At 46.4% G+C, this 24043-nt stretch overlaps 1 protein-coding gene across 4 annotated transcripts in view; it reads right to left on the reverse strand.

Annotated features, from left to right (window-relative positions):
• Nucleotides 1-13698: 13698 nt before the first annotated feature.
• Nucleotides 13699-24043, reverse strand: part of LOC120062048 (glutamate receptor 1-like) — a 193678-nt gene continuing 183333 nt past the window's right edge. For 3 of the 4 annotated variants that reach the window (XM_039011856.1, XM_039011854.1, XM_039011853.1), the window contains one exon: nt 19655-19924. In XM_039011856.1, the coding sequence (XP_038867784.1) occupies nt 19655-19924 (270 nt within the window). Of the gene's footprint in view, nt 13900-19654; nt 19925-24043 lie in introns of those variants that run through there. The other variant, XM_039011852.1, reaches the window with a different exon arrangement.

Below are 24043 nucleotides of genomic sequence, written 5' to 3' on the forward strand. Positions count from 1 at the left end.
AGGGGATGATAATAGGAGGAAGACCAGGATGAGGAGGATAGGGGATGATAATAGGAGGAAGACCAGGATGAGGAGAATAGGGGATGATAATAGGAGGAAGACCAGGATGAGGAGAATAGGGGATGATAATAGGAGGAAGACCAGGATGAGGAGAATAGGGGATGATAATAGGAGGAAGACCAGGATGAGGAGAATAGGGGATGATAATAGGAGGAAGACCAGGATGAGGAGGATAGGGGATGATAATAGGAGGAAGACCAGGATGAGGAGGATAGGGGATGATAATAGGAGGAGGACCAGGATGAGGAGGATGTGACAGCTGACAGGTCGATGAAGAGGGATGTCAGTTTTCAGCCATTAACTGTTCTCCACGGGAGGAAAGATGTGTGTATGTGTGTGCGCACTCTGGTCTAATGTGAGGATGAGTGTGTGTGTGATCTGCACCTGGACTCAATTAACCAACCCTCACTTCCAATCACGCTCCAGTCTATACTGAGATGGTCTCTCTCTCTCTCCCTGTTTTTTTTGTTCCATTTCCCCCCTCTCTCTTCTTCTCTCCCCTTTCTCATTTTCTCATCTCTTTCTTACTTCCTTCTTCCCTCCCTCATTCCCTCCCTCCCTCCATGTATCTCTATGTGGTTTCAGTCTCTTGAGAATGAGACGCAGCAGGAGTTTACTGTAGTTCTCCCCTGGCTACTTACTGAGATACAACAACACCTCAATGACCATTGACTGGCTACTTACTGAGATACAACAACACCTCAATGACCATTGACTGGCTACTTACTGAGATACAACAACACCTCAATGACCATTGATTGGCTACTTACTGAGATACAACAACACCTCAATGACCATTGACTGGCTACTTACTGAGATACAACAACACCTCAATGACCATTGACTGGCTACTTACTGAGATACAACAACACCTCAATGACCATTGACTGGCTACTTACTGAGATACAACAACACCTCAATGACCATTGACTGGCTACTTACTGAGATACAACAACACCTCAATGACCATTGACTGGCTACTTAGTGAGATACAACAACACCTCAATGACCATTGACTGGCTACTTACTGAGATACAACAACACCTCAATGACCATTGATTGGCTACTTACTGAGATACAACAACACCTCAATGACCATTGACTGGCTACTTACTGAGATACAACAACACCTCAATGACCATTGACTGGCTACTTACTGAGATACAACAACACCTCAATGACCATTGACTGGCTACTTACTGAGATACAACAACACCTCAATGACCATTGACTGGCTACTTAGTGAGATACAATGACCATTGACTGGCTACTTACTGAGATACAACAACACCTCAATGACCATTGACTGGCTACTTACTGAGATACAACAACACCTCAATGACCATTGACTGGCTACTTACTGAGATACAACAACACCTCAATGACCATTGGGTGGCTACTTACTGAGATACAACAACACCTCAATGACCATTGACTGGCTACTTACTGAGATACAACAACACCTCAATGACCATTGACTGGCTACTTACTGAGATACAACAACACCTCAATGACCATTGACTGGCTACTTACTGAGATACAACAACACCTCAATGACCATTGACTGGCTACTTACTGAGATACAACAACACCTCAATGACCATTGACTGGCTACTTACTGAGATACAACAACACCTCAATGACCATTGACTGGCTACTTACTGAGATACAACAACACCTCAATGACCATTGACTGGCTACTTACTGAGATACAACAACACCTCAATGACCATTGACTGGCTACTTACTGAGATACAACAACACCTCAATGACCATTGACTGGCTACTTACTGAGATACAACAACACCTCAATGACCATTGATTGGCTACTTAGTGAGATACAACAACACCTCAATGACCATTGACTGGCTACTTACTGAGATACAACAACACCTCAATGACCATTGACTGGCTACTTAGTGAGATACAACATTAATGAATGAACTTCTAGTGAATGAACTTCTAATGTTTGTGTGTGTGTCTGTGTGTTCGTATGTGTGTCTGCATATGTTTGGTTTTACTATCCCTGTGGGGACCAGAAGACCTCTCACAGGATAGTAAACAAGCATTTGTGTGCAGGAAACGGTTCATAATTATAGAGCCTCACCACAGACACGCAGACAGACACACAGACAGACAGACCGACAGCAGGAGAGCGTTTACGGGGGCTGATGATGGTACTATAATCACAGGGTGCAAAACAGAAGCGGTCGGCAAATGTGCACACATACAAACACCCACACAGCTACCGAACATCCTTTCATCATCACAATTCCCTTCCACATGTCAAAGAACTAAAGTGTTGGTGATGCGTTTAGGTTTGTACAGTACTGTGAGTTACAATAACAGTATACCTTGTATCTCTTCCCTAAAACAGCCCCACAGTATACAGAGAGATCTCAGTGTGACTCCCCTGGTTAGATAAAGGATATATGAATTCATTAAAAAGGTGAAAAAGGGACCAGTTGTCATTTGAAATAGTCACAGTTGACATTTAGATTTTGTATAATGCTCTGAAAGAGAGTGCAGCAGGCCTCTTTTCTTCACATTGATGGGCTTCCCCATGCAGTATTAATATATCTGTGATAATGACACACACATCACACTATCATTGGCTGCATGGTTGCACAGTGCCAAAGGGACTGAGCAGCTCTCTCCCCAGAAATGAGGTTAAACGCACACTTATGTCAATTATTTAAAGAAATGAGCATCATGCTAGGAACAAGAGTTATAAACCATGAGGGTGTTTTTCCATATAAATGTCCTGAAGCAGGTTAGATACAGTAGAGGGATTACAATCAAACAGTCATGTAAGCAAACATGAACATGAGGAAAATGATCCAATCTGTGTATTCATAAGGTAAGGAATCCTCAATTGTGAAAATATACCTATTCCTTATTCCATTGTTATATATATAATATATACTGGAGTGTACAAAACATTAGGAACACCTTCCTAATATTTTGTTTCGTCCCCTTTCGCCCTCAGAACAGCCTCAGTTCGTCGGGGAATAGACTTGTACAGGGTGTGGAACGCGTTCCACAGGGATGCTGGCCCATATTGACTCCAACGTTTCCCACAGTTGTGTCAAGTTGGCTGGATGTCCTTTGGGTGGTGGACCATCCTTGATACACACAGGAAACTGTTGAGCGTGAAAAGCAGAGCTGCAGTTCTTGACATAAACCACTGCGTCTGGCACTTACTACCATACCCTGTTCAAAAGCACTTAAACCACTGCGTCTGGCACCTACTACCATACCCTGTTCAAAAGCACTTAAACCACTGCGTCTGGCACCTACTACCATACCCTGTTCAAAAGCACTTAAACCACTGCGTCTGGCACCTACTACCATACCCTGTTCAAAAGCACTTAAACCACTGCGTCTGGCACCTACTACCATACCCTGTTCAAAAGCACTTAAACCACTGCGTCTGGCACCTACTACCATACCCTGTTCAAAAGCACTTAAACCACTGCGTCTGGCACCTACTACCATACCCTGTTCAAAAGCACTTAAACCACTGCGTCTGGCACCTACTACCATACCCTGTTCAAAAGCACTTAAACCACTGCGCCTGGCACCTACTACCATACCCTGTTCAAAAGCACTTAAACCACTGCGTCTGGCACCTACTACCATACCCTGTTCAAAAGCACTTAAACCACTGCGTCTGGCACCTACTACCATACCCTGTTCAAAAGCACTTAAACCACTGCGTCTGGCACCTACTACCATACCCTGTTCAAAAGCACTTAAACCACTGCGTCTGGCACCTACTACCATACCCTGTTCAAAAGCACTTAAACCACTGCGTCTGGCACCTACTACCATACCCTGTTCAAAAGCACTTAAACCACTGCGTCTGGCACCTACTACCATACCCTGTTCAAAAGCACTTAAACCACTGCGTCTGGCACCTACTACCATACCCTGTTCAAAAGCACTTAAACCACTGCGTCTGGCACCTACTACCATACCCTGTTCAAAAGCACTTAAACCACTGCGTCTGGCACCTACTACCATACCCTGTTCAAAAGCACTTAAACCACTGCGTCTGGCACCTACTACCATACCCTGTTCAAAAGCACTTAAACCACTGCGTCTGGCACCTACTACCATACCCTGTTCAAAAGCACTTAAACCACTGCGTCTGGCACCTACTACCATACCCTGTTCAAAAGCACTTAAACCACTGCGTCTGGCACCTACTACCATACCCTGTTCAAAAGCACTTAAACCACTGCGTCTGGCACCTACTACCATACCCTGTTCAAAAGCACTTAAACCACTGCATCTGGCACCTACTACCATACCCTGTTCAAAAGCACTTAAACCACTGCGTCTGGCACCTACTACCATACCCTGTTCAAAAGCACTTAAACCACTGCGTCTGGCACCTACTACCATACCCTGTTCAAAAGCACTTAAACCACTGCGTCTGGCACCTACTACCATACCCTGTTCAAAAGCACATAAACCACTGCGTCTGGCACCTACTACCATACCCTGTTCAAAAGCACTTAAACCACTGCGTCTGGCACCTACTACCATACCCTGTTCAAAAGCACTTAAACCACTGCGTCTGGCACCTACTACCATACCCTGTTCAAAAGCACTTAAACCACTGCGTCTGGCACCTACTACCATACCCTGTTCAAAAGCACTTAAACCACTGCGTCTGGCACCTACTACCATACCCTGTTCAAAAGCACTTAAATATTTTGTCTTGCCCATTCACCTTCTGAATGGTACACACACACAATCTGTCTCAATTGTCTCAAGGCTTAAAAATCCTTCTTTAACCTGTCTCCTCCCCTTCACCAACACTGATTGAAGTGGATTTAACAAGTGACACCGATAAGGAATCATAGCTTTAACCTGGATTCATCTGGTCACTCCATCATCGAAAGAGCAGGTGTTCCTAATGTTTTGTGCACTCAGTGACCAGAACAGAATTGAGGCTGTTCTGAGGGCAAAGGGGGGTGCAACTCAATATTAGGAAGGTGTTCCTAACGTTTTGTACACTGAAATAAAATAACAAACATACTTACATAGTTGATTCCTTTATTCTGTTACAAAAAGCATGATGACTTTCTTCAGAGACACTTTGCTTAGAAAACGTTTATTTCTCAAAAGTTGATTTGTCTTTTCTCTTATTCATGAATGATCTCCCATGTATTTATAAATGTTTTATTCAGCAACATCTTTCAGTAGTGATGTATAAAAAAACTATACTGTGAGGTTTTCAGGTGAACAAACTAAATAATCACTTTATATCATAACCCTTCATATCCTTGTATTAAAACTTTTGAAAAAAGAAAAAATGAAGAAGAAAAGTCAAATGTTGTTCAGTCTTAAACACCAAATGAAAAACAACCGGACATCCCTTTAATTCAAATGTCAAAATTATATTGGCTTAAGATTTACTTTTAATTGGTTAAAACATTGTCTACGCATTATTCAACAGCTGCTTTTTCTACACTTTTTCAAAGTGTGAAACACCATTTTTTTGCAGCTCTCAAACTCTCTATACGAAACAAACATTGAATGTATTTTTCTAAATCTGTTAGGGCATATAAAACATCACCTTCTCTTGAGACGAAAACGTCTGCCAAGGACTCACTTTGTGCTGTGCCTTCATCAATACAACACTAACGAACTAAAGGGGAAAAGAGGTAGAACTAAAGGAGAAGAGAAGAAGAACTAAAGGAGAAGAGGGGAAGAACTAAAGGAGAAGAGGGGAAGAACTAAAGGAGAAGAACTAAAGGAGAAGAGGGGAAGAACTAAAGGAGAAGAGGGAAAGAACTAAAGGAGAAGAGAGGAAGAACTAAAGGAGAAGAGAGGGAGAACTAAAGGAGAAGAGGGGAAGAACTAAAGAAGAAGAGGTGAAGAACTAAAGGAGAAGAGGGGAATAACTAAAGGAGAAGAGGGGAAGAACTAAAGGAGAAGAGAGGCTGAACTAAAGGAGAAGAGAGGAAGAACTAAAGGAGAAGAAGAACAAAAGGAGAAGAGAGGAAGGACTAAAGGAGCAGAGAGGAAGAACTAAAGGAGAAGAGGGGAAGAACTAAAGTGAGAAGAACTAAAGGAGAAGAGGGGAAGAACTAAATGAGAAGAGGGGAAGAACTAAAGGAGAAGAGAGGAAGAACTAAAGGAGCAGAGAGGAAGAACTAAAGGAAAAGAGGGGATGAACTAAAGGAGAAGAGGGGATGAACTAAAGGAGAAGAGGGGAAGAACTAAATGAGAAGAGGGGAAGAACTAAAGGAGAAGAGAGGAAGAACTAAAGGAGAAGAGGGGATGAACTAAAGGAGAAGAACTAGAAAAGAGAGGAAGAACTGAAGGAGAAGAAAACTAAAGGAGAATAGAGGAAGAACTAAAGGAGAAGAGGGGATGAACTAAAGGAGAAGAAGAACTAGAAAAGAGAGGAAGAACTGAAGGAGAAGAAAACTAAAGGAGAAGAGAGGATGAACTAAAGGAGAAGATGGAATGAACTAAAGGAGAAGAAGAACTAAAGGAGAAGAGAGGATGAAATAAAGGAGAAGAGAGGATGAACTAAAGGAGAAGGAGAACTAAAGTAGAAAAAGAAGAACTAAAAGAGAAGAGAGGAAGAACTAAAGGAGAAGAAGATCTAAAGGAGAAGAGAGGAAGAACTAAAGGAGAAGAAGAAGAACTAAAGGAGAAGAGAGGATGAACTAAAGGAGAAGGAGAACTAAAGGAGAAGAAGAAGAACTAAAAGAGAAGAGAGGAAGAACTAAAGGAGAAGATAGGAAGAACTAAAGGAGAAGAAGAATAACTAAAGGAGAAGAGAGGAATAACTAAAGGAGAAGAGGGGAAGAACTAAATGAGAAGAGAGGATGAACTAAAGAAGAAGAGAGGAAGAACTAAAGGAGAATAAGAAGAACTAAAGGAGAAGAAGAAGATCTAAAGGAGAAGAGAGGAAGAACTAAAGGAGAAGAAGAAGATCTAAAGGAGAAGAGAGGAAGAACTAAAGGAGAAGAAGAACTAAAGAAGAAGAGAGGAACAACTAAAGGAGAAGAGGGGGTGAACTAAAGGAGTAGAGAGGAAGAACTAAAGGAGAAGAGGGGAAGAACTAAAGGAGAATAAGAAGAACTAAAGGAGAAGAAGAAGATCTAAAGGAGAAGAGAGGAAGAACTAAAGGAGAAGAAGAAGATCTAAAGGAGAAGAGAGGAACAACTAAAGGAGAAGAAGAACTAAAGAAGAAGAGAGGAACAACTAAAGGAGAAGAGGGGGTGAACTAAAGGAGTAGAGAGGAAGAACTAAAGGAGAAGAGGGGAAGAACTAAAGGAGAATAAGAAGAACTAAAGGAGAAGAAGAAGAACTAAAGGAGAAGAGAGGAAGAACTAAAGGAGAAGAAGAACTAAAGGAGAAGAGAGGAAGAACTAAAGGAGAAGAGGGGAAGAACTAAAGGAGAAGAGAGGAATAACTAAAGGAGAAGAAGAAGAACTAAAGGAAAAGAGAGGAAGAACTAAAGGAGAAGAAGAAGAACTAGAGAAGAGAGGAAGAACTAAAGGAGAAGAGGGGAAGAACTAAAGGAAAAGAGAGGAAGAACTAAAGGAGAAGAGGGGATGAACTAAAGGAGAAGAGGGGAAGAACTAAAGGAGAAGAGGGGAAGAACTAAAGGAGAAGAGAGGAAGAACTAAAGGAGAAGAGGGGATGAACTAAAGGAGAAGAACTAGAAAAGAGAGGAAGAACTGAAGGAGAAGAAAACTAAAGGAGAAGAGAGGATGAACTAAAGGAGAAGATGGGATGAACTAAAGGAGAAGAAGAACTAAAGGAGAAGAGAGGATGAAATAAAGGAGAAGAGAGGATGAACTAAATGAGAAGGAGAACTAAAGTAGAAAAAGAAGAACTAAAAGAGAAGAGAGGAAGAACTAAAGGAGAAGAAGATCTAAAGGAGAAGAGAGGAAGAACTAAAGGAGAAGAAGAAGAACTAAAGGAGAAGAGAGGATGAACTAAAGGAGAAGAAGAAGAACTAAAGGAGAAGAAGAAGAACTAAAAGAGAAGAGAGGAAGAACTAAAGGAGAAGATAGGAAGAACTAAAGGAGAAGAAGAATAACTAAAGGAGAAGAGAGGAATAACTAAAGGAGAAGAGGGGAAGAACTAAATGAGAAGAGAGGATGAACTAAAGAAGAAGAGAGGAAGAACTAAAGGAGAATAAGAAGAACTAAAGGAGAAGAAGAAGATCTAAAGGAGAAGAGAGGAAGAACTAAAGGAGAAGAAGAAGATCTAAAGGAGAAGAGAGGAAGAACTAAAGGAGAAGAAGAACTAAAGAAGAAGAGAGGAACAACTAAAGGAGAAGAGGGGGTGAACTAAAGGAGTAGAGAGGAAGAACTAAGGGAGAAGAGGGGAAGAACTAAAGGAGAATAAGAAGAACTAAAGGAGAAGAAGAAGATCTAAAGGAGAAGAGAGGAAGAACTAAAGGAGAAGAAGAAGATCTAAAGGAGAAGAGAGGAACAACTAAAGGAGAAGAAGAACTAAAGAAGAAGAGAGGAACAACTAAAGGAGAAGAGGGGGTGAACTAAAGGAGTAGAGAGGAAGAACTAAAGGAGAAGAGGGGAAGAACTAAAGGAGAATAAGAAGAACTAAAGGAGAAGAAGAAGAACTAAAGGAGAAGAGAGGAAGAACTAAAGGAGAAGAAGAACTAAAGGAGAAGAGAGGAAGAACTAAAGGAGAAGAGGGGAAGAACTAAAGGAGAAGAAGAAGAACTAAAGGAAAAGAGAGGAAGAACTAAAGGAGAAGAAGAAGAACTAGAGAAGAGAGGAAGAACTAAAGGAGAAGAGGGGAAGAACTAAAGGAAAAGAGAGGAAGAACTAAAGGAGAATAATAACTAAAGGAGAAGAAGAAGAACTAGAGAAGAGAGGAAGAACTAAAGGAGAAGAAGAACTAAAGGAGAAGAAGAATAACTAGAGAAGAGAGGAAGAACTAAAGGAGAAGAGAGGAAGAACTAAATGAGAAGAGAGGATGAACTAAAGGAGAAGAGAGGAAGAACTAAAGGAGAAGAGGAAGAACTAAAGGAGAAGATGGGATGAACTAAAGGAGAAGAAGAACTAAAGGAGAAGAGGGGATGAACTAAAGGAGCAGAGAGGAAGAACTAAAGGAAAAGAGGGGATGAACTAAAGGAAAAGAGGGGATGAACTAAAGGAGAAGAGGGGAAGAACTAAAGGAGAAGAGGGGAAGAACTAAAGGAGAAGAGGGGAAGAACTAAAGGAGAAGAGGGGAAGAACTAAAGGAGAAGAGAGGAAGAACTAAAGGAGAAGAGAGGAAGAACTAAAGGAGAAGAGGGGATGAACTAAAGGAGAAGAACTAGAAAAGAGAGGAAGAACTGAAGGAGAAGAAAACTAAAGGAGAATAGAGGAAGAACTAAAGGAGAAGAGGGGATGAACTAAAGGAGAAGAAGAACTAGAAAAGAGAGGAAGAACTGAAGGAGAAGAAAACTAAAGGAGAGGAGAGGATGAACTAAAGGAGAAGATGGGATGAACTAAAGGAGAAGAAGAACTAAAGGAGAAGAGAGGATGAAATAAAGGAGAAGAGAGGATGAAATAAAGGAGAAGAGAGGATGAACTAAAGGAGAAGGAGAACTAAAGTAGAAAAATAAGAACTAAAAGAGAAGAGAGGAAGAACTAAAGGAGAAGAAGATCTAAAGGAGAAGAGAGGAAGAACTAAATGAGGAGAGAGGATGAACTAAAGGAGAAGAGAGGAAGAACTAAAGGAGAAGAAGAACTAAAGGAGAAGAAGAAGAACTAGAGAAGAGAGGAAGAACTAAAGGAGGAGAGGAAGAACTAAATGAGAAGAGAGGATGAACTAAAGGAGAAGAGAGGAAGAACTAAAGGAGAAGATGGGATGAACTAAAGGAGAAGAAAACTAAAGGAGAGGAGAGGATGAACTAAAGGAGAAGATGGGATGAACTAAAGGAGAAGAAGAACTAAAGGAGAAGAGAGGATGAAATAAAGGAGAAGAGAGGATGAACTAAAGGAGAAGGAGAACTAAAGTAGAAAAATAAGAACTAAAAGAGAAGAGAGGAAGAACTAAAGGAGAAGAAGATCTAAAGGAGAAGAGAGGAAGAACTAAATGAGGAGAGAGGATGAACTAAAGGAGAAGAGAGGAAGAACTAAAGGAGAAGAAGAACTAAAGGAGAAGAAGAAGAACTAGAGAAGAGAGGAAGAACTAAAGGAGGAGAGGAAGAACTAAATGAGAAGAGAGGATGAACTAAAGGAGAAGAGAGGAAGAACTAAAGGAGAAGATGGGATGAACTAAAGGAGAAGAAGAACTAAAGGAGAAGAGGGGATGAACTAAAGGAGAAGAGGGGAAGAACTAAAGGAAAAGAGAGGAAGAACTAAAGGAGAAGAACTAAAGGAGAAGAGGGGATGAACTAAAGGAGAAGAGGGGAAGAACTAAAGGAAAAGAGAGGAAGAACTAAAGGAGAAGAGGGGAAGAACTAAAGGAGAAGAGAGGAAGAACTAAAGGAGAAGAAGAACTAGAGAAGAGAGGAAGAACTAAAGGAGAAGAGGAGAACTAAAGGAGAAGAATAACTAAAGGAGAAGAGAGGATGAACTAAAGGAGAAGAAGAAGAACTAAAGGAGAAGAGAGGAAGAACTAAAGGAGAAGAGGGGATGAACTAAAGGAGAAGAGGGGAAGAACTAAAGGAGAAGAGAGGAAGAACTAAAGGAGGAGAATAACTAAAGGAGAAGAAGAACTAAAGGAGAAGAGAGGAATAACTAAAGGAGAAGAGAGGAAGAACTAAAGGAGAAGAAGAACTAAAGGGGTAAAGGGGAAGAACTAAAGGAGAAGAGGGGAAGAACTAAAGGAGAAGAGGGGAAGAACTAAAGGAGAAGAAGAAGAACTAAAGGAGAATAGAGGAAGAACTAAAGGAGAAGAAGAACTAAAGGAGAAGAAGAACTAAAGGAGAAGAGAGGAAGAACTAAAGGAGAAGAAGAACTAAAGGAGAAGAAGAACTAAAGGAGAAGAAGAAGAACAGAAGCATCACACAGAGTCAGGCAGAGAGAGGCAGATTGGGTCAGAGAAGAAGAACAAGTTTCACTGCAGTAGAGAAGAAGAATCAACCCTTTTATATACATAGTGGATGGAGAGATGAGATATATTTGATGTAAGCAGTCTATGCCCAGTATCTGTCTTCACTGTCAAACATGTTCAAGAGTGAAAGGTTGTTCCATGTTTAGCACTCTGGCTATGGCAGAAACAGTCTGACAGCTGCGTCCGTGTTGAACACTATCTTTATGGCAGAGACCCACACAAACAGAGCCAGAGCTGGAGAGTGTAGCTAGCAAATGCTCCCTTTGTAGCTGTAGGCAGGCTGTCTCTGACTCTGATTCCAGTATCCTAACGAGGCGTCTCTCTGCTGCCAGCCCTATAGGCCACAGCAACACGTACAATGACCTAAACATCAAACAATACTGAATAACCTCTGTCATAAAATAACAAACTACTGAGAGAGAAACAAGATTGGTTGCCATGGTGGTAGCCACCGTTTCCATGGTTTCCATTAACGATCGCCAAAGGCTGATTGACTGTGAACGTGTAAATCAAGCAGGGGTTTCTGTGCGTAAGTCATGCCTCTTTCCTCTGTCAGTTAGGCTGTGTTCCAAAATGACTACTCTCTCTACAAAATAATACAGTGGAGCCACTGAAGAAATCAATGGTGTTAATCTGTGGTACTTTGTCAAGTTCTAACCATGTCAGTCAATACTTCCTCACTTCCAAATCTAGCAGTACCAATCATTCTAGGTAGTTTAATAACGTGACAGTGTGTGTGTCTGTCGACCACAGACACACAAGGTATGGTGTAGCAGTAAAACATGTTTGTTGAGGAGAACACGACACAGCTGGTTAAGCATCAATTTAAACGTCTTTAACCTGTGAGATCAGGACAAATTAAATCAATACCTATACAGGGATCAGTCTCTGCGGGAATGACTGTCAGCAGATGGTTCAGAGAGGCCAGGAATGACTGAGCTCTGTGCATGATTATTCATGTCTGTATTATAATACTGCATTGGTGCTTGATATGCTTGTGTTCCAGTTCATGATGCCTTTCCAATATAACGTGTGTAACTGTCCACAACACACGAGAGAAACCAGAGACACACATATCAAATGACCATAATAATCAATCAGCATTATTATCATTGTCTTTTAGCTGTGCAAAGACACAAAGAAACCCCCATTTTGTGATCCGTCATCACTAAGTAAATGGTCAGAGAGAGTAGGTAGTGAACTGAGATTTTACAGACAGTCAGTAGACAAGAGAACGGCCACAGCTCAGGTTAGAGAAGGTCAGGGCAGGGCAGAAGAGGTCAGAGCAGGTCAGGGCAGGGCACAAGAGGGCAGGTCAGGGCAGGTCAGGGCAGGGCAGGGCAGGTCAGGGCAGGGCAGGTCAGGGCAGGGCAGGTCAGGGCAGGGCAGAAGAGGTCAGGGCAGGTCAGGGCAGGTCAGGTCAGGGCAGGTCAGGGCAGGTCAGGGCAGGGCAGGGCAGGTCAGGGCAGGTCAGGGCAGGGCAGAAGAGGTCAGAGCAGGTCAGGGCAGGGCACAAGAGGGCAGGTCAGGGCAGGTCAGGGCAGGGCAGGTCAGGGCAGGGCAGGTCAGGGCAGGGCAGAAGAGGTCAGGGCAGGTCAGGGCAGGTCAGGGCAGGGCAGGGCAGAAAAGGGCAGGGCAGAAAAGGGCAGGGCAGAAGAGGTCAGGGCAGGTCAGGGCAGAAAAGGGCAGGGCAGGTCAGGGCAGGGCAGGGCAGGTCAGGGCAGAAGAGGTCAGGGCAGAAAAGGGCAGGGCAGGTCAGGGCAGAAGAGGTCAGGGCAGAAAAGGGCAGGGCAGGTCAGGGCAGAAAAGGGCAGGGCAGGGCAGAAAAGGGCAGGGCAGAAGAGGTCAGGGCAGATCAGGTCAGGGCAGGGCAGAAAAGGGCAGGGCATGGCATGGCAGAAGAGGTCAGGGCAGGGCAGGTCAGGGCAGGTCAGGGCAGTGCAGGGCAGAAAAGGTCAGGTCAGGGCAGGGCAGAAAAGGGCAGGGCAGGGCAGAAAAGGTCAGGGCAGTGCAGGGCAGGTCAGAAAAGGGCAGGGCAGGGCAGAAAAGGGCAGGTCAGGGCAGAAAAGGTCAGGGCAGGGCAGAAAAGGTCAGGGCAGGGCAGAAAAGGTCAGGGCAGTGCAGGGCAGAAAAAGGCAGGGCAGGGCAGGGCAGGGCAGAAAGGGGAGGAAAGGTCAGGGCAGAAAAGGGCAGGGCAGGGCAGAAAAGGTCAGGGCAGGGCAGAAAAGGTCAAGGCAGGGCAGGCGGCATTTACCGTATAGGTCTCTTTTTAACACAGAAATTAACACCTTTTTCCAAAAAATCATAATAAAAGAAACAAAAAACATCACGTCCCAACAATGGCTCCTTTTTCAAAACATTTTCCTCATCTCCTTTTCTGTTTCCCCTGTTTGTAGTGAGTGATTTCAGAGTGCATTTGGCAGTAGTATTGAAGTCTGTCTCCGACACACAGCACGCAGCCGCCACACAAACAAACGGTTCAGAAAGAGTGCCATGTTCATAAGGTCAATGTCACCATTAATGTGGCCATCTTTGTAAGGTCTATGAGTGAGTCTCCTGCTCAGCCCCTTGTGCCAAGTCATGTGATCACATGCCGGAGGCGCTGAGCCCCATGCTGGCGGTGTGGCTCATGCAGGGGAGAGTCTGGACTGTTTCAGGGAAGTCGTGAGTTAGGATGCGTCCGTTCTCTCCTCCACCTCCACCTTCACCTTCACCTCCTCCTCCCCCGTTCCCGTTCCCGCTCATTCTGGTCATGGTGGAGCAGGGCATGGCGTCGTTGACGTTCTGCTGCAGATAACAGAGAGAGAGAAGAGGGCAACAGAGTTGGACACCAAGACAAGACGACAGTCACAGCCATGCATACATCCTGTCTACAGGCTCTCAGTAATACCGGCCACCTAAACAGAGGTTAGCCCTACCAGGTAAATACTGTCTATGGGCTCTCAGTAATACCGGCCACCTAAACAGAGGTTAGCCCTACCAGGTAAATACTGTCTATGGGCTCTCAGTAATACTGGTCACCTAAACAGAGGTTAGCCCTACCAGGTAAAAACTGTCTATGGGCTCTCAGTAATACCGGCCACCTAAACAGAGGTTAGCCCTACCAGGTAAATACTGTCTATGGGCTCTCAGTAATACCGGCCACCTAAACAGAGGTTAGCCCTACCAGGTAAATACTGTCTATGGGCTCTCAGTAATACCGGCCACCTAAACAGAGGTTAGCCCTACCAGGTAAATACTGTCTACGGGCTCTCAGTAATACTGGTCACCTAAACAGAGGTTAGCCCTACCAGGTAAATACTGTCTACGGGCTCTCAGTAATACTGGCCACCTAAACAGAGGTTAGCCCTACCAGGTAAATACTGTCTATGGGCTCTCAGTAATACTGTCCACCTAAACAGAGGTTAGCCCTACCAGGTAAATGCTGTCTATGGGCTCTCAGTAATACTGGCCACCTAAACAGAGGTTAGCCCTACCAGGTAAATACTGTCTATGGGCTCTCAGTAATACCGGCCACCTAAACAGAGGTTAGCCCTACCAGGTAAATACTGTCTATGGGCTCTCAGTAATACTGTCCACCTAAACAGAGGTTAGCCCTACCAGGTAAATGCTGTCTATGGGCTCTCAGTAATACTGTCCACCTAAACAGAGGTTAGCCCTACCAGGTAAATACTGTCTATGGGCTCTCAGTAATACCGGCCACCTAAACAGAGGTTAGCCCTACCAGGTAAATACTGTCTATGGGCTCTCAGTAATACCGGCCACCTAAACAGAGGTTAGCCCTACCAGGTAAATACTGTCTATGGGCTCTCAGTAATACTGGCCACCTAAACAGAGGTTAGCCCTACCAGGTAAATGCAGTCTATGGGCTCTCAGTAATACTGGCCACCTAAACAGAGGTTAGCCCTACCAGGTAAATAGTGTACGTATCTCCTGGGGATTTAGACTCTAACAAAGACAAGAGGATAGGCTGGTGTAATATAATAATAAAATATAACTATCATAGTATTGTAATACAGTAGAATAATATTGTATTATATTATGTGTAACCGTTGACGTTTCAACCACAAGGTCTTTGTTGAATCAACAGCCCTCCATTTGATCACCTCGTATTTGATTTGTCTACAGGAATACTGGAATATATTAACAATAATAGTTTTGTGAATGAATGTGTAACTAACTACAGGCATCTATGAACAGGCTAGAAGAAACCCACATGTCTCTATTATGATGGTAAGTGTTTGGCAGACAATGTTAATGTCCCAAATGGCACCCTATATAGTACACCCTATTCTCTATATAGTGCACCATATCCCCTATACAGTGCACCCTATTCTCTATATAGTGCACCCTATTCTCTATACAGTGCACCCTATTCCCTATATAGTGCACCATATTCTCTATACAGTGCACCCTATTCCCTATATAGTGCACCCTATTCCCTATATAGTGCACCCTATTCCCTATATAATGCACCCTATGGGCTCCGGTCAAAAGTAGCACACTGTACAGGGTATAGAGTGCCATTTGGGACACAGACAATGAGCTGTTAGCAGTCACAGTGTGTTATCCTTCATTGTCTTTATCTAGCTACTGACTGTTACTGGTGCGGAGCGGTAAACCCTTCTGATAGCCCACAAGCATCACACTCCCAATTTGCAGGGAGAGAGAAGAGGGCAGCGATGGTCTCTCTTTGGCCTTATTGCTCTGAGCTACAGCATAATAAAATAAAAGCCAGTGGGGCTGAAAGTGGAGCTAATGATGTGTGTGTGTGTGTGGTGTGTGGTGTGAGTGTGTGTGTGTGTGTGTGTGTGTGTGTGTGTGTGTGTGTGTGTGTGTGTGTGTGTGTGTGTGTGTGTGTGTGTGTGTGTGTGTGTGTGTGTGTGTGGTGTGATGTGTGTATGTGTGGTGTGAGTGTGTGTGTGTCTGTGTGGTGTGAGTAGGTGTGTGTGTGTGTGTGTGTGTGTGTGTGTGTGTGGTGTGTGTGTGGTGTGAGTGTGAGTGTGGTGTGAGTGTGTGTGTGTGTGTGTGTGTGTGTGTGTGTGTGTGTGTGTGTGTGTGTGTGTGTGTGTGTGTGTGTGTGTGTGTGTGTGTGTGTGGTGTGTGTGTGTGTGTGTGATGTTCTAGAGCTGCTCTCAGGTTGTAATAATATAACTAGTGTCAGTCAACCTATTGTTCATTACCACATCAGCCTTTAGTTGTAAACCTGGATTATCTGTCCAAACAGCTGATTTGACTGAGAGGTATACCATAGAATCTATCATCTATCATTTATAATCCTAAATCTATCATCTCTGTTTTTATCATCTCTGTTACAGCAGTGGCAACATAGATAGGATGCTACTACAATGACCTGCTACAACACATTAAAGTCAGCATAGGAGGGAGGAGAGAGGGAGGACGGGAGAGGAGGGAGGCAGGGGAAAGGAGGGAGAGAGGAGAGGAGAGGAGGGAGAGGAGAGTAGGGAGGAGAGGAAGGAGGGAGGGAGAGGAGAGTAGGGAGGGAGGAGGGGAGAGGAGGGAGGGGAGAGTATGGAGGAGAGGAGGGAGGGAGGGGAGGGAGAGTAGGGAGGAGAGGAGAGGAGGGATGGAGGGAGGAGGGGAGAGGAGGGAGGGGAGAGTATGGAGTAGAGGAGGGAAGGAGGGAGGGGAGGGAGGGAGAGGAGGGAGGAGAAGAGGGATGGAGGGGAGATGAGGGAGGGAGAGAGGGGAGGGGCATAGATATGATTCTACTACAATGGACCTGCACTACATCACAGAGTCAGCAGAGGAGGGAGGAGGATGGAGGAGAGGAGGGAAAGAGAAGAGGGAGGGAGGAGAGAGGAGGGAGAGTAGGGAGGAGAGGAGGAAGGAGAGGAGGGAAGGAGGGAAGAGGTTGGAGGGGGGAGGGAGGGGGGAGGGGGGGAAGAGGAGGGAGAGGGGGAGACGGAGGGAGGTGAGAGGAGAGTAGGGAGAGGAGAGAAGGGAAGGGAGGGACATAGATATGATTCTACTAAAACGGACCTGCACAAAACAAATAAAGTGTCAGCAGAGGAGGGATGAGGGGGGAGGAGAGGAGGGAAGGAGAGGAGGGAGGAGAGGAGGGAGGGAGGAGAGAGGAGGGAGAGTAGGGAGGAGAGGAGGGAGGGAGGAGAGAGGGAGAGTAGGGAGGAGGAGGGAGGGAGGGAGGAGAGAGGAGAGGGAGGGGGAGACAGAGGGAGAGAGAGGAGAGGAGTGAGGGCCATAGATAGGATGCTGCTACAATGGACCTGCACTACAACACATAGAGTCATCAGAGGAGGGAGGAGGGGAGGGAGATGAGGGAGGGGATGAGGGAGGGAGGGAAGTGAGGGAGGAAGGGGAGAGGAGTGAGGGACATAGATACGATTCTACTACAATGGACCTGCACTACAACACATAGAGTCAGCGAGGAGAGGAGAGGGAGGGAGAGGGGGAGACGGAGGGAGGGAGGGGAGAGTAGGTAGGAGAGGAGGGAAGGAGATGATGGAGGGAGGAAGGAGGGGAGAGGGTGGGAGGAGGGGGGAGGAAGGAGGGGGGAGAGGGTGGGAGGAGGGAAGGAGTGGAGGGAGGGAGAAGAGGAGATAAGCAGAGGGAGGAGGGGCGATGAGGGAGGGAGAGTAGGGAGGAGAGGAGAGGAGGGAAGGAGGGAGGAGGGTAGAGGAGGAAGGGAGGGATGGGGGGAGAGGAGAGGAGGGAAGGAGGAGGGAGGGGGAGAGGAGAGAGGAGAGGGAGGAAAGAGGAGAGAGGGAGGAGGGGAAATGAGCGAGGGAGGGGAGGGGAGGGGGGGACATAGACATGACTCTACTACAATAGACCTGCACTACAACACATAGAGTCAGCAGTGGAGGGAGGAGGAGGGAGGAGGGGAGAGGAGGGAAGGGGAGGAGAGAGGAGGGAAGGGGAGGAGAGAGGAGGGAGGAAGAGTATGGAGGAGAGGAGGGAGGAGAGGAGGGAAGAGAGGAGGGAGGAGGGGAGGGAGGGAGGAGAGAGGGAGGAGGGGAGAGGAAGGAGGGAGGAAGGGGAGGGAGAGAGAGGAGAGGAGTTAGGGACAGCGATAGGATGCTACTACAATGGACCTGCACTACAACACATAGAGTCAGCAGAGGAGGGGGGGGGGGGGGGGGGAGGGAAGGAGAGGAGGGAGGGGAGGAGGGAAGGAGTGGAGGGAGGAGGAGGGGAGGGAGGGGAGAGGGAGGGAAGGGGAAGGGGAAGGGAAAGAAGAGGAGGGAGGGAGGGAGAGAGTGAGGGAGAAGGAGGGGAGGGAGGGGGGATGGTGAAGTAAAGAGAGAAAGATTAAGGGACAGAGACGGGTAGAGAGAAAGAGACAGACAGAGACAGGTAGAGAGAAAGAGACAGACAGAGACAGGTAGAGAGAAAGAGACATACAGAGACAGGTAGAGAGAAAGAGACAGACAGAGACAGGTAGAGAGAAAGAGACCGACAGAGACGGGTAGAGAGAAAGAGACATACAGAGACAGGTAGAGAGAAAGAGACATACAGAGACAGGTAGAGAGAAAGAGACAGACAGAGACAGGTAGAGAGAAAGAGACAGACAGAGACAGGTAGAGAGAAAGAGACAGACAGAGACAGGTAGAGAGAAAGAGACCGACAGAGACGGGTAGAGAGAAAGAGACAGACAGAGACAGGTAGAGAGAAAGAGACAGACAGAGACAGGTAGAGAGAAAGAGACATACAGAGACAGGTAGAGAGAAAGAGACAGACAGAGACAGGTAGAGAGAAAGAGACCGACAGAGACGGGTAGAGAGAAAGAGACAGACAGAGACAGGTAGAGAGAAAGACAGACAGAGACAGGTAGAGAGAAAGAGACAGACAGAGACAGGTAGAGAGAAAGAGACAGACAGAGACAGGTAGAGAGAAAGAGACAGACAGAGACAGGTAGAGAGAAAGACAGACAGAGACAGGTAGAGACAGGTAGAGAGAAAGAGACAGACAGAGACAGGTAGAGAGAAAGACAGACAGAGACAGGTAGAGACAGGTAGAGAGAAAGATACATACAGAGACAGGTAGAGAGAAAGAGACAGACAGAGACAGGTAGAGAGAAAGAGACCAACAGAGACGGGTAGAGAGAAAGAGACAGACAGAGACAGGTAGAGAGAAAGAGACAGACAGAGACAGGTAGAGAGAAAGAGACAGACAGAGACATGTAGAGAGAAAGAGACAGACAGAGACAGGTAGAGAGAAAGACAGACAGAGACAGGTAGAGAGAACGACAGACAGAGACAGGTAGAGAGAAAGAGACAGAGAGGTTAAAGGGTAAAGAGGGAGGTACAGAGGTAGAGCGTTTGCGTCACGGTTGAGAAGTAGTGAGGTGCTACAGGTGGGTCTACTGTGATCACATGGTTAGATGGCTGGAGGGAGGGAGGGAGGGAGGTGCTACAGGTGGGTCTACTGTGATCACATGGTTAGATGGCTGGAGGGAGGGAGGGAGGGGTGAGGAAGAGGCAGATGATATCAACATCATCAATCATCATCATCATGGTATCACAGTTTCCTACCCCGTGTCCTCTGTTCTCTCTCTCTCTTATATCTTAACAGTGTTGTTGGAGTACAGGCCGTAGCTCTGCAGCTCTGTGTAAGGAGCGGTAGCGCCCCCTGTGTCTAAGGCTGAGCACTGAAAGGTCTGAGCGGCGGATGCGGCGGCTCGCGCGGTGGACACCTTCATTCTCTGAGACTCGGTTCGCGACTTGTAGCAGAACTCCACCAACGCCACCAGCATGGCCAGGCCCAGCCCTCCAATCAGAATGTAGAATACTCCGGCCACGTTGCTCAGGCTCAACGCACTTGTCTTATCCTGGGGGGGAGAGACGGGGTAAGAAGGAGAGAGGGGAGGACACACACACACACACACACACACACACACACACACACACACACACACACACACACACACACACACACACACACACACACACACACACACACACACACACACATTACACACACATTACACACACACATACACATTACACACACACATTACACACACATACACACACACACACACACATTACACACACAATGACACCATACATAGAAAACATGTAAAAACACACAGAAACAGCATGCACAGAGACAAACAAATGTGGTACACACGCGCACACACACAGATAGACACAATTGTGTCAGGTCTCCCAGAAAACACATAACAGTTCTGCCCTGCTTAGTTAACTAACCCAAACCCTGCTTAGTTAACTAACCCAAACCCTGCTTAGTTAACTAACCCAAACCCTGCTTAGTTAACTAACCCAAAGGAAATACAGGTAGACAAGATAATATTCACTAAACAACACGTGCAACTCCACACTACTAATATAACACCCTGGCTTCATTAAGAAACTAACTATTGTTTGAAACTAACGTGACATCGTAAATAACCCACTCACTCCGTACTCAGACATATAGATAATACTTGAAGAGCTAGTCTAACGTTATATACATTTCCTTTCTTTATTTCTGAGGGGGTTTAGATTAAGTGGATTTTTCATGAAAATAAAACTTGAGTCAAATCCTCATAAGATCCATGTATCCATGCAGCCATGCAGCATTCATTTAACAGGCAGAGAGTCTAAATTCACTTTAACCCACATATTGTGGGATGGCCCGTTATCATGTTGGTCTACAGTATATATCCATCTAGAACATTAAAGTATATGTATTCTCTATTTCTAACAGATAAACTCTGGTTATCATGCTGGGGTTGTGGGTTAAGGAGGGTTGAGGTCATTGCTTCCTTCTCAGTGGTGAGAAACCATGCAGGTCAAGACAATCGGATCATTATCAAACTCCCTGATTCTGCTTTAGGGTTATGTTGGGTGTAGAGGGTTGCTAGCCTCACGAGACAGCCTGATATTGCAAGCTTAATCATTTAATTTACTTTATGCTCGGAAGCTCAGTCTGGCTCGCAGGACTAACGGGTTGCTAGGCTGAACAGGAGCAGGCTGGCTCGCAAGGCTAAGAGGTTGCTAGGTTGATCAGGGAGGCACGCAAGGCTAAGAGGTTGCTAGGTTGAACAGGATCAGGCTGGCACGCAAGGCTAAGGGGTTGCTAGGCTGAACAGGATCAGGCTGGCTCGCGAGGCTAAGGGGTTGCTAGGTTGAACAGGATCAGGCTGGCACGCGAGGCTAAGGGGTTGCTAGGCTGAACAGGATCAGGGTGACTCGCGAGGCTAAGGGGTTGCTAGGCTGAACAGGATCAGGCTGGCTCGCGAGGCTAAGGGGTTGCTAGGCTGAACAGGATCAGGGTGGCTCGCGAGGCTAAGGGGTTGCTAGGCTGAACAGGATCAGGGTGGCTCGCGAGGCTAAGGGGTTGCTAGGCTGAACAGGATCAGGCTGGCTCGCGAGGCTAAGGGGTTGCTAGGCTGAACAGGATCAGGCTGGCTCGTGAGGCTAAGGGGTTGCTAGGCTGAACAGGATCAGGGTGGCTCGCGAGGCTAAGGGGTTGCTAGGCTGAACAGGATCAGGGTGGCTCGCGAGGCTAAGGGGTTGCTAGGCTGAACAGGATCAGGGTGGCTCGCGAGGCTAAGGGGTTGCTAGGCTGAACAGGATCAGGCTGGCTCGCGAGGCTAAGGGGTTGCTAGGCTGAACAGGATCAGGGTGGCTCGCGAGGCTAAGGGGTTGCTAGGCTGAACAGGATCAGGGTGGCTCGCGAGGCTAAGGGGTTGCTAGGCTGAACAGGATCAGGGTGACTCGCGAGGCTAAGGGGTTGCTAGGCTGAACAGGATCAGGGTGGCTCGCGAGGCTAAGGGGTTGCTAGGCTGAACAGGATCAGGGTGGCTCGCGAGGCTAAGGGGTTGCTAGGCTGAACAGGATCAGGCTGGCACGCGAGGCTAAGGGGTTGCTAGGCTGAACAGGATCAGGGTGGCTCGCGAGGCTAAGGGGTTGCTAGGTTGAACAGGATCAGGCTGGCACGCGAGGCTAAGGGGTTGCTAGGCTGAACAGGATCAGGGTGACTCGCGAGGCTAAGGGGTTGCTAGGCTGAACAGGATCAGGCTGGCTCGCGAGGCTAAGGGGTTGCTAGGCTGAAAAGGATCAGGGTGGCTCGCGAGGCTAAGGGGTTGCTAGGCTGAACAGGATCAGGGTGGCTCGCGAGGCTAAGGGGTTGCTAGGCTGAACAGGATCAGGCTGGCTCGCGAGGCTAAGGGGTTGCTAGGCTGAACAGGATCAGGGTGACTCGCAAGGCTAAGGGGTTGCTAGGTTGAACAGGATCAGGCTGGCTCACGAGGCTAAGGGGTTGCTAGCTAAATAGTATCTGTAGGTTTTATAAGTTTTGGGTGGGGTGCACCTCTCCCACTGGAGAGGGTAGAGCCAGACCAGGCAGGCTGGTGTGGAGAGGTGTTTCAGGGCCTGGCAACAAGAGGAGCATTGGATCCATGGGGGTCACATCCACAGACAGAGAAGGAGCCAAGGTCATGTTAGGAGCCAGGGGTCAAGGCTTAAGAGTGGTCTGAGCCCTTCACAGGGTCCATCATTTTAATCAAAATCTCTCTCTCTCTCTCTCTCTCTCTCTCTCTCTCTCTCTCTCTCTCTCTCTCTCTCTCTCTCTCTCTCTCTCTCTCTCTCTCTCTCTCTCTCTCTCTCTCTCTCTCTCTCTCTCTCTCTCTCTCTCTCTCTCTCTCTCTCTCTCTCTCTCTCTCAAATTAGGTTGCCATTTCAGACACACCTCAGTCCCATCGTGGAGCCGTAGGGCGCTGTTTTTTGTTGTGTTCTCAGCCTGTCTGCTTTCAGAGACCACTCTGCTGACAACAGCTATGTGTTCTCTGCCTGTCTGCTTTCAGAGACCACTCTGCTGACAACAGCTATGTGTTCTCTGCCTGTCTGCTTTCAGAGACCACTCTGCTGACAACAGCTATGTGTTCTCTGCCTGTCTGCTTTCAGAGACCACTCTGCTGACAACAGCTATGTGTTGTCTGCCTGTCTGCTTTCAGAGACCACTCTGTTGACAACAGATACAGGGCATTCGGAAAGTATTCAGACCTCTTGACTTTTTCCACATTTTGTTACATTACAGCCTTATTCTAAAATGGATTAAATCGTTTTTTCCCTCATCAATCGACACATAATACCTCATAATGACAAAGCAAAAACTTAAATATCACATTTACATAAGCATTCAGACCTTTTACTCAGTACTTTGTTGAAGCACCTTTGGCAGCGATTACAGCCTCGAGTCTTCTTGCATATGACGCTACACGCTTGGCACACCTGTATTTGGGGAGTTTCTCCCATTCTTCTCTGCAGATCCTCTCAAGCTCTGTCAGGTTGAATGGGGAGAGTTGCTGCACAGCTATTTTCAGGTCTCTCCAGAGATATTCGATAGGGTTCAAGTCTGGACTTGCGCTGGGCCACTCAAGGACATTCAGAGACTTACCCTGAAGCCACTTCTGCGCTGTCTTGGCTGTGTGCTTAGGGTCATTGTCCTGTTGGAAGGTGAACCTTTGCCCCAGTCTGAGGTCCTGAGCGCTCTGGAACAGGTTTTCATCAAGGATCTCTCTGTACTTTGCTCTGTTTATCTTTCCCTCGATCCTGAATAGTCTCCCAGTCCAAGGCGATGAAAAACATCCCACAGCATGATGCTGCCACCACCACGCCTCACCGTAGGGATGGTGCCAGATTTCCTCCAGACGTGACGCTTGGCATTTAGGCCAAAGAGTTCTTGGTTTCATCAGACCAGAGAATCTTGTTTCTCATGGTCTGAGAGTCTTTTAGATGCCTTTTGGCAAACATGTTGCATTTTACTGAGGAGTGGCTTCTGTCTGGTCACTCACTCTACCATAAAGGCATGATTGGTGGAGTGCTGTAGAGATGGTTGTCCTTCTGGAAGGTTCTCCTATCTCAACAAAGGAACTCTGGAGCACTGTCAGAGTGACCGTCAGGTTCTTGGTCACCTCCCTGACCAAGGCCCTTCTTCCCTG

Source organism: Salvelinus namaycush, chromosome 17 (genome assembly GCF_016432855.1).
Source record: "Salvelinus namaycush isolate Seneca chromosome 17, SaNama_1.0, whole genome shotgun sequence".
Taxonomy (NCBI): Eukaryota; Metazoa; Chordata; class Actinopteri; order Salmoniformes; family Salmonidae; genus Salvelinus; species Salvelinus namaycush.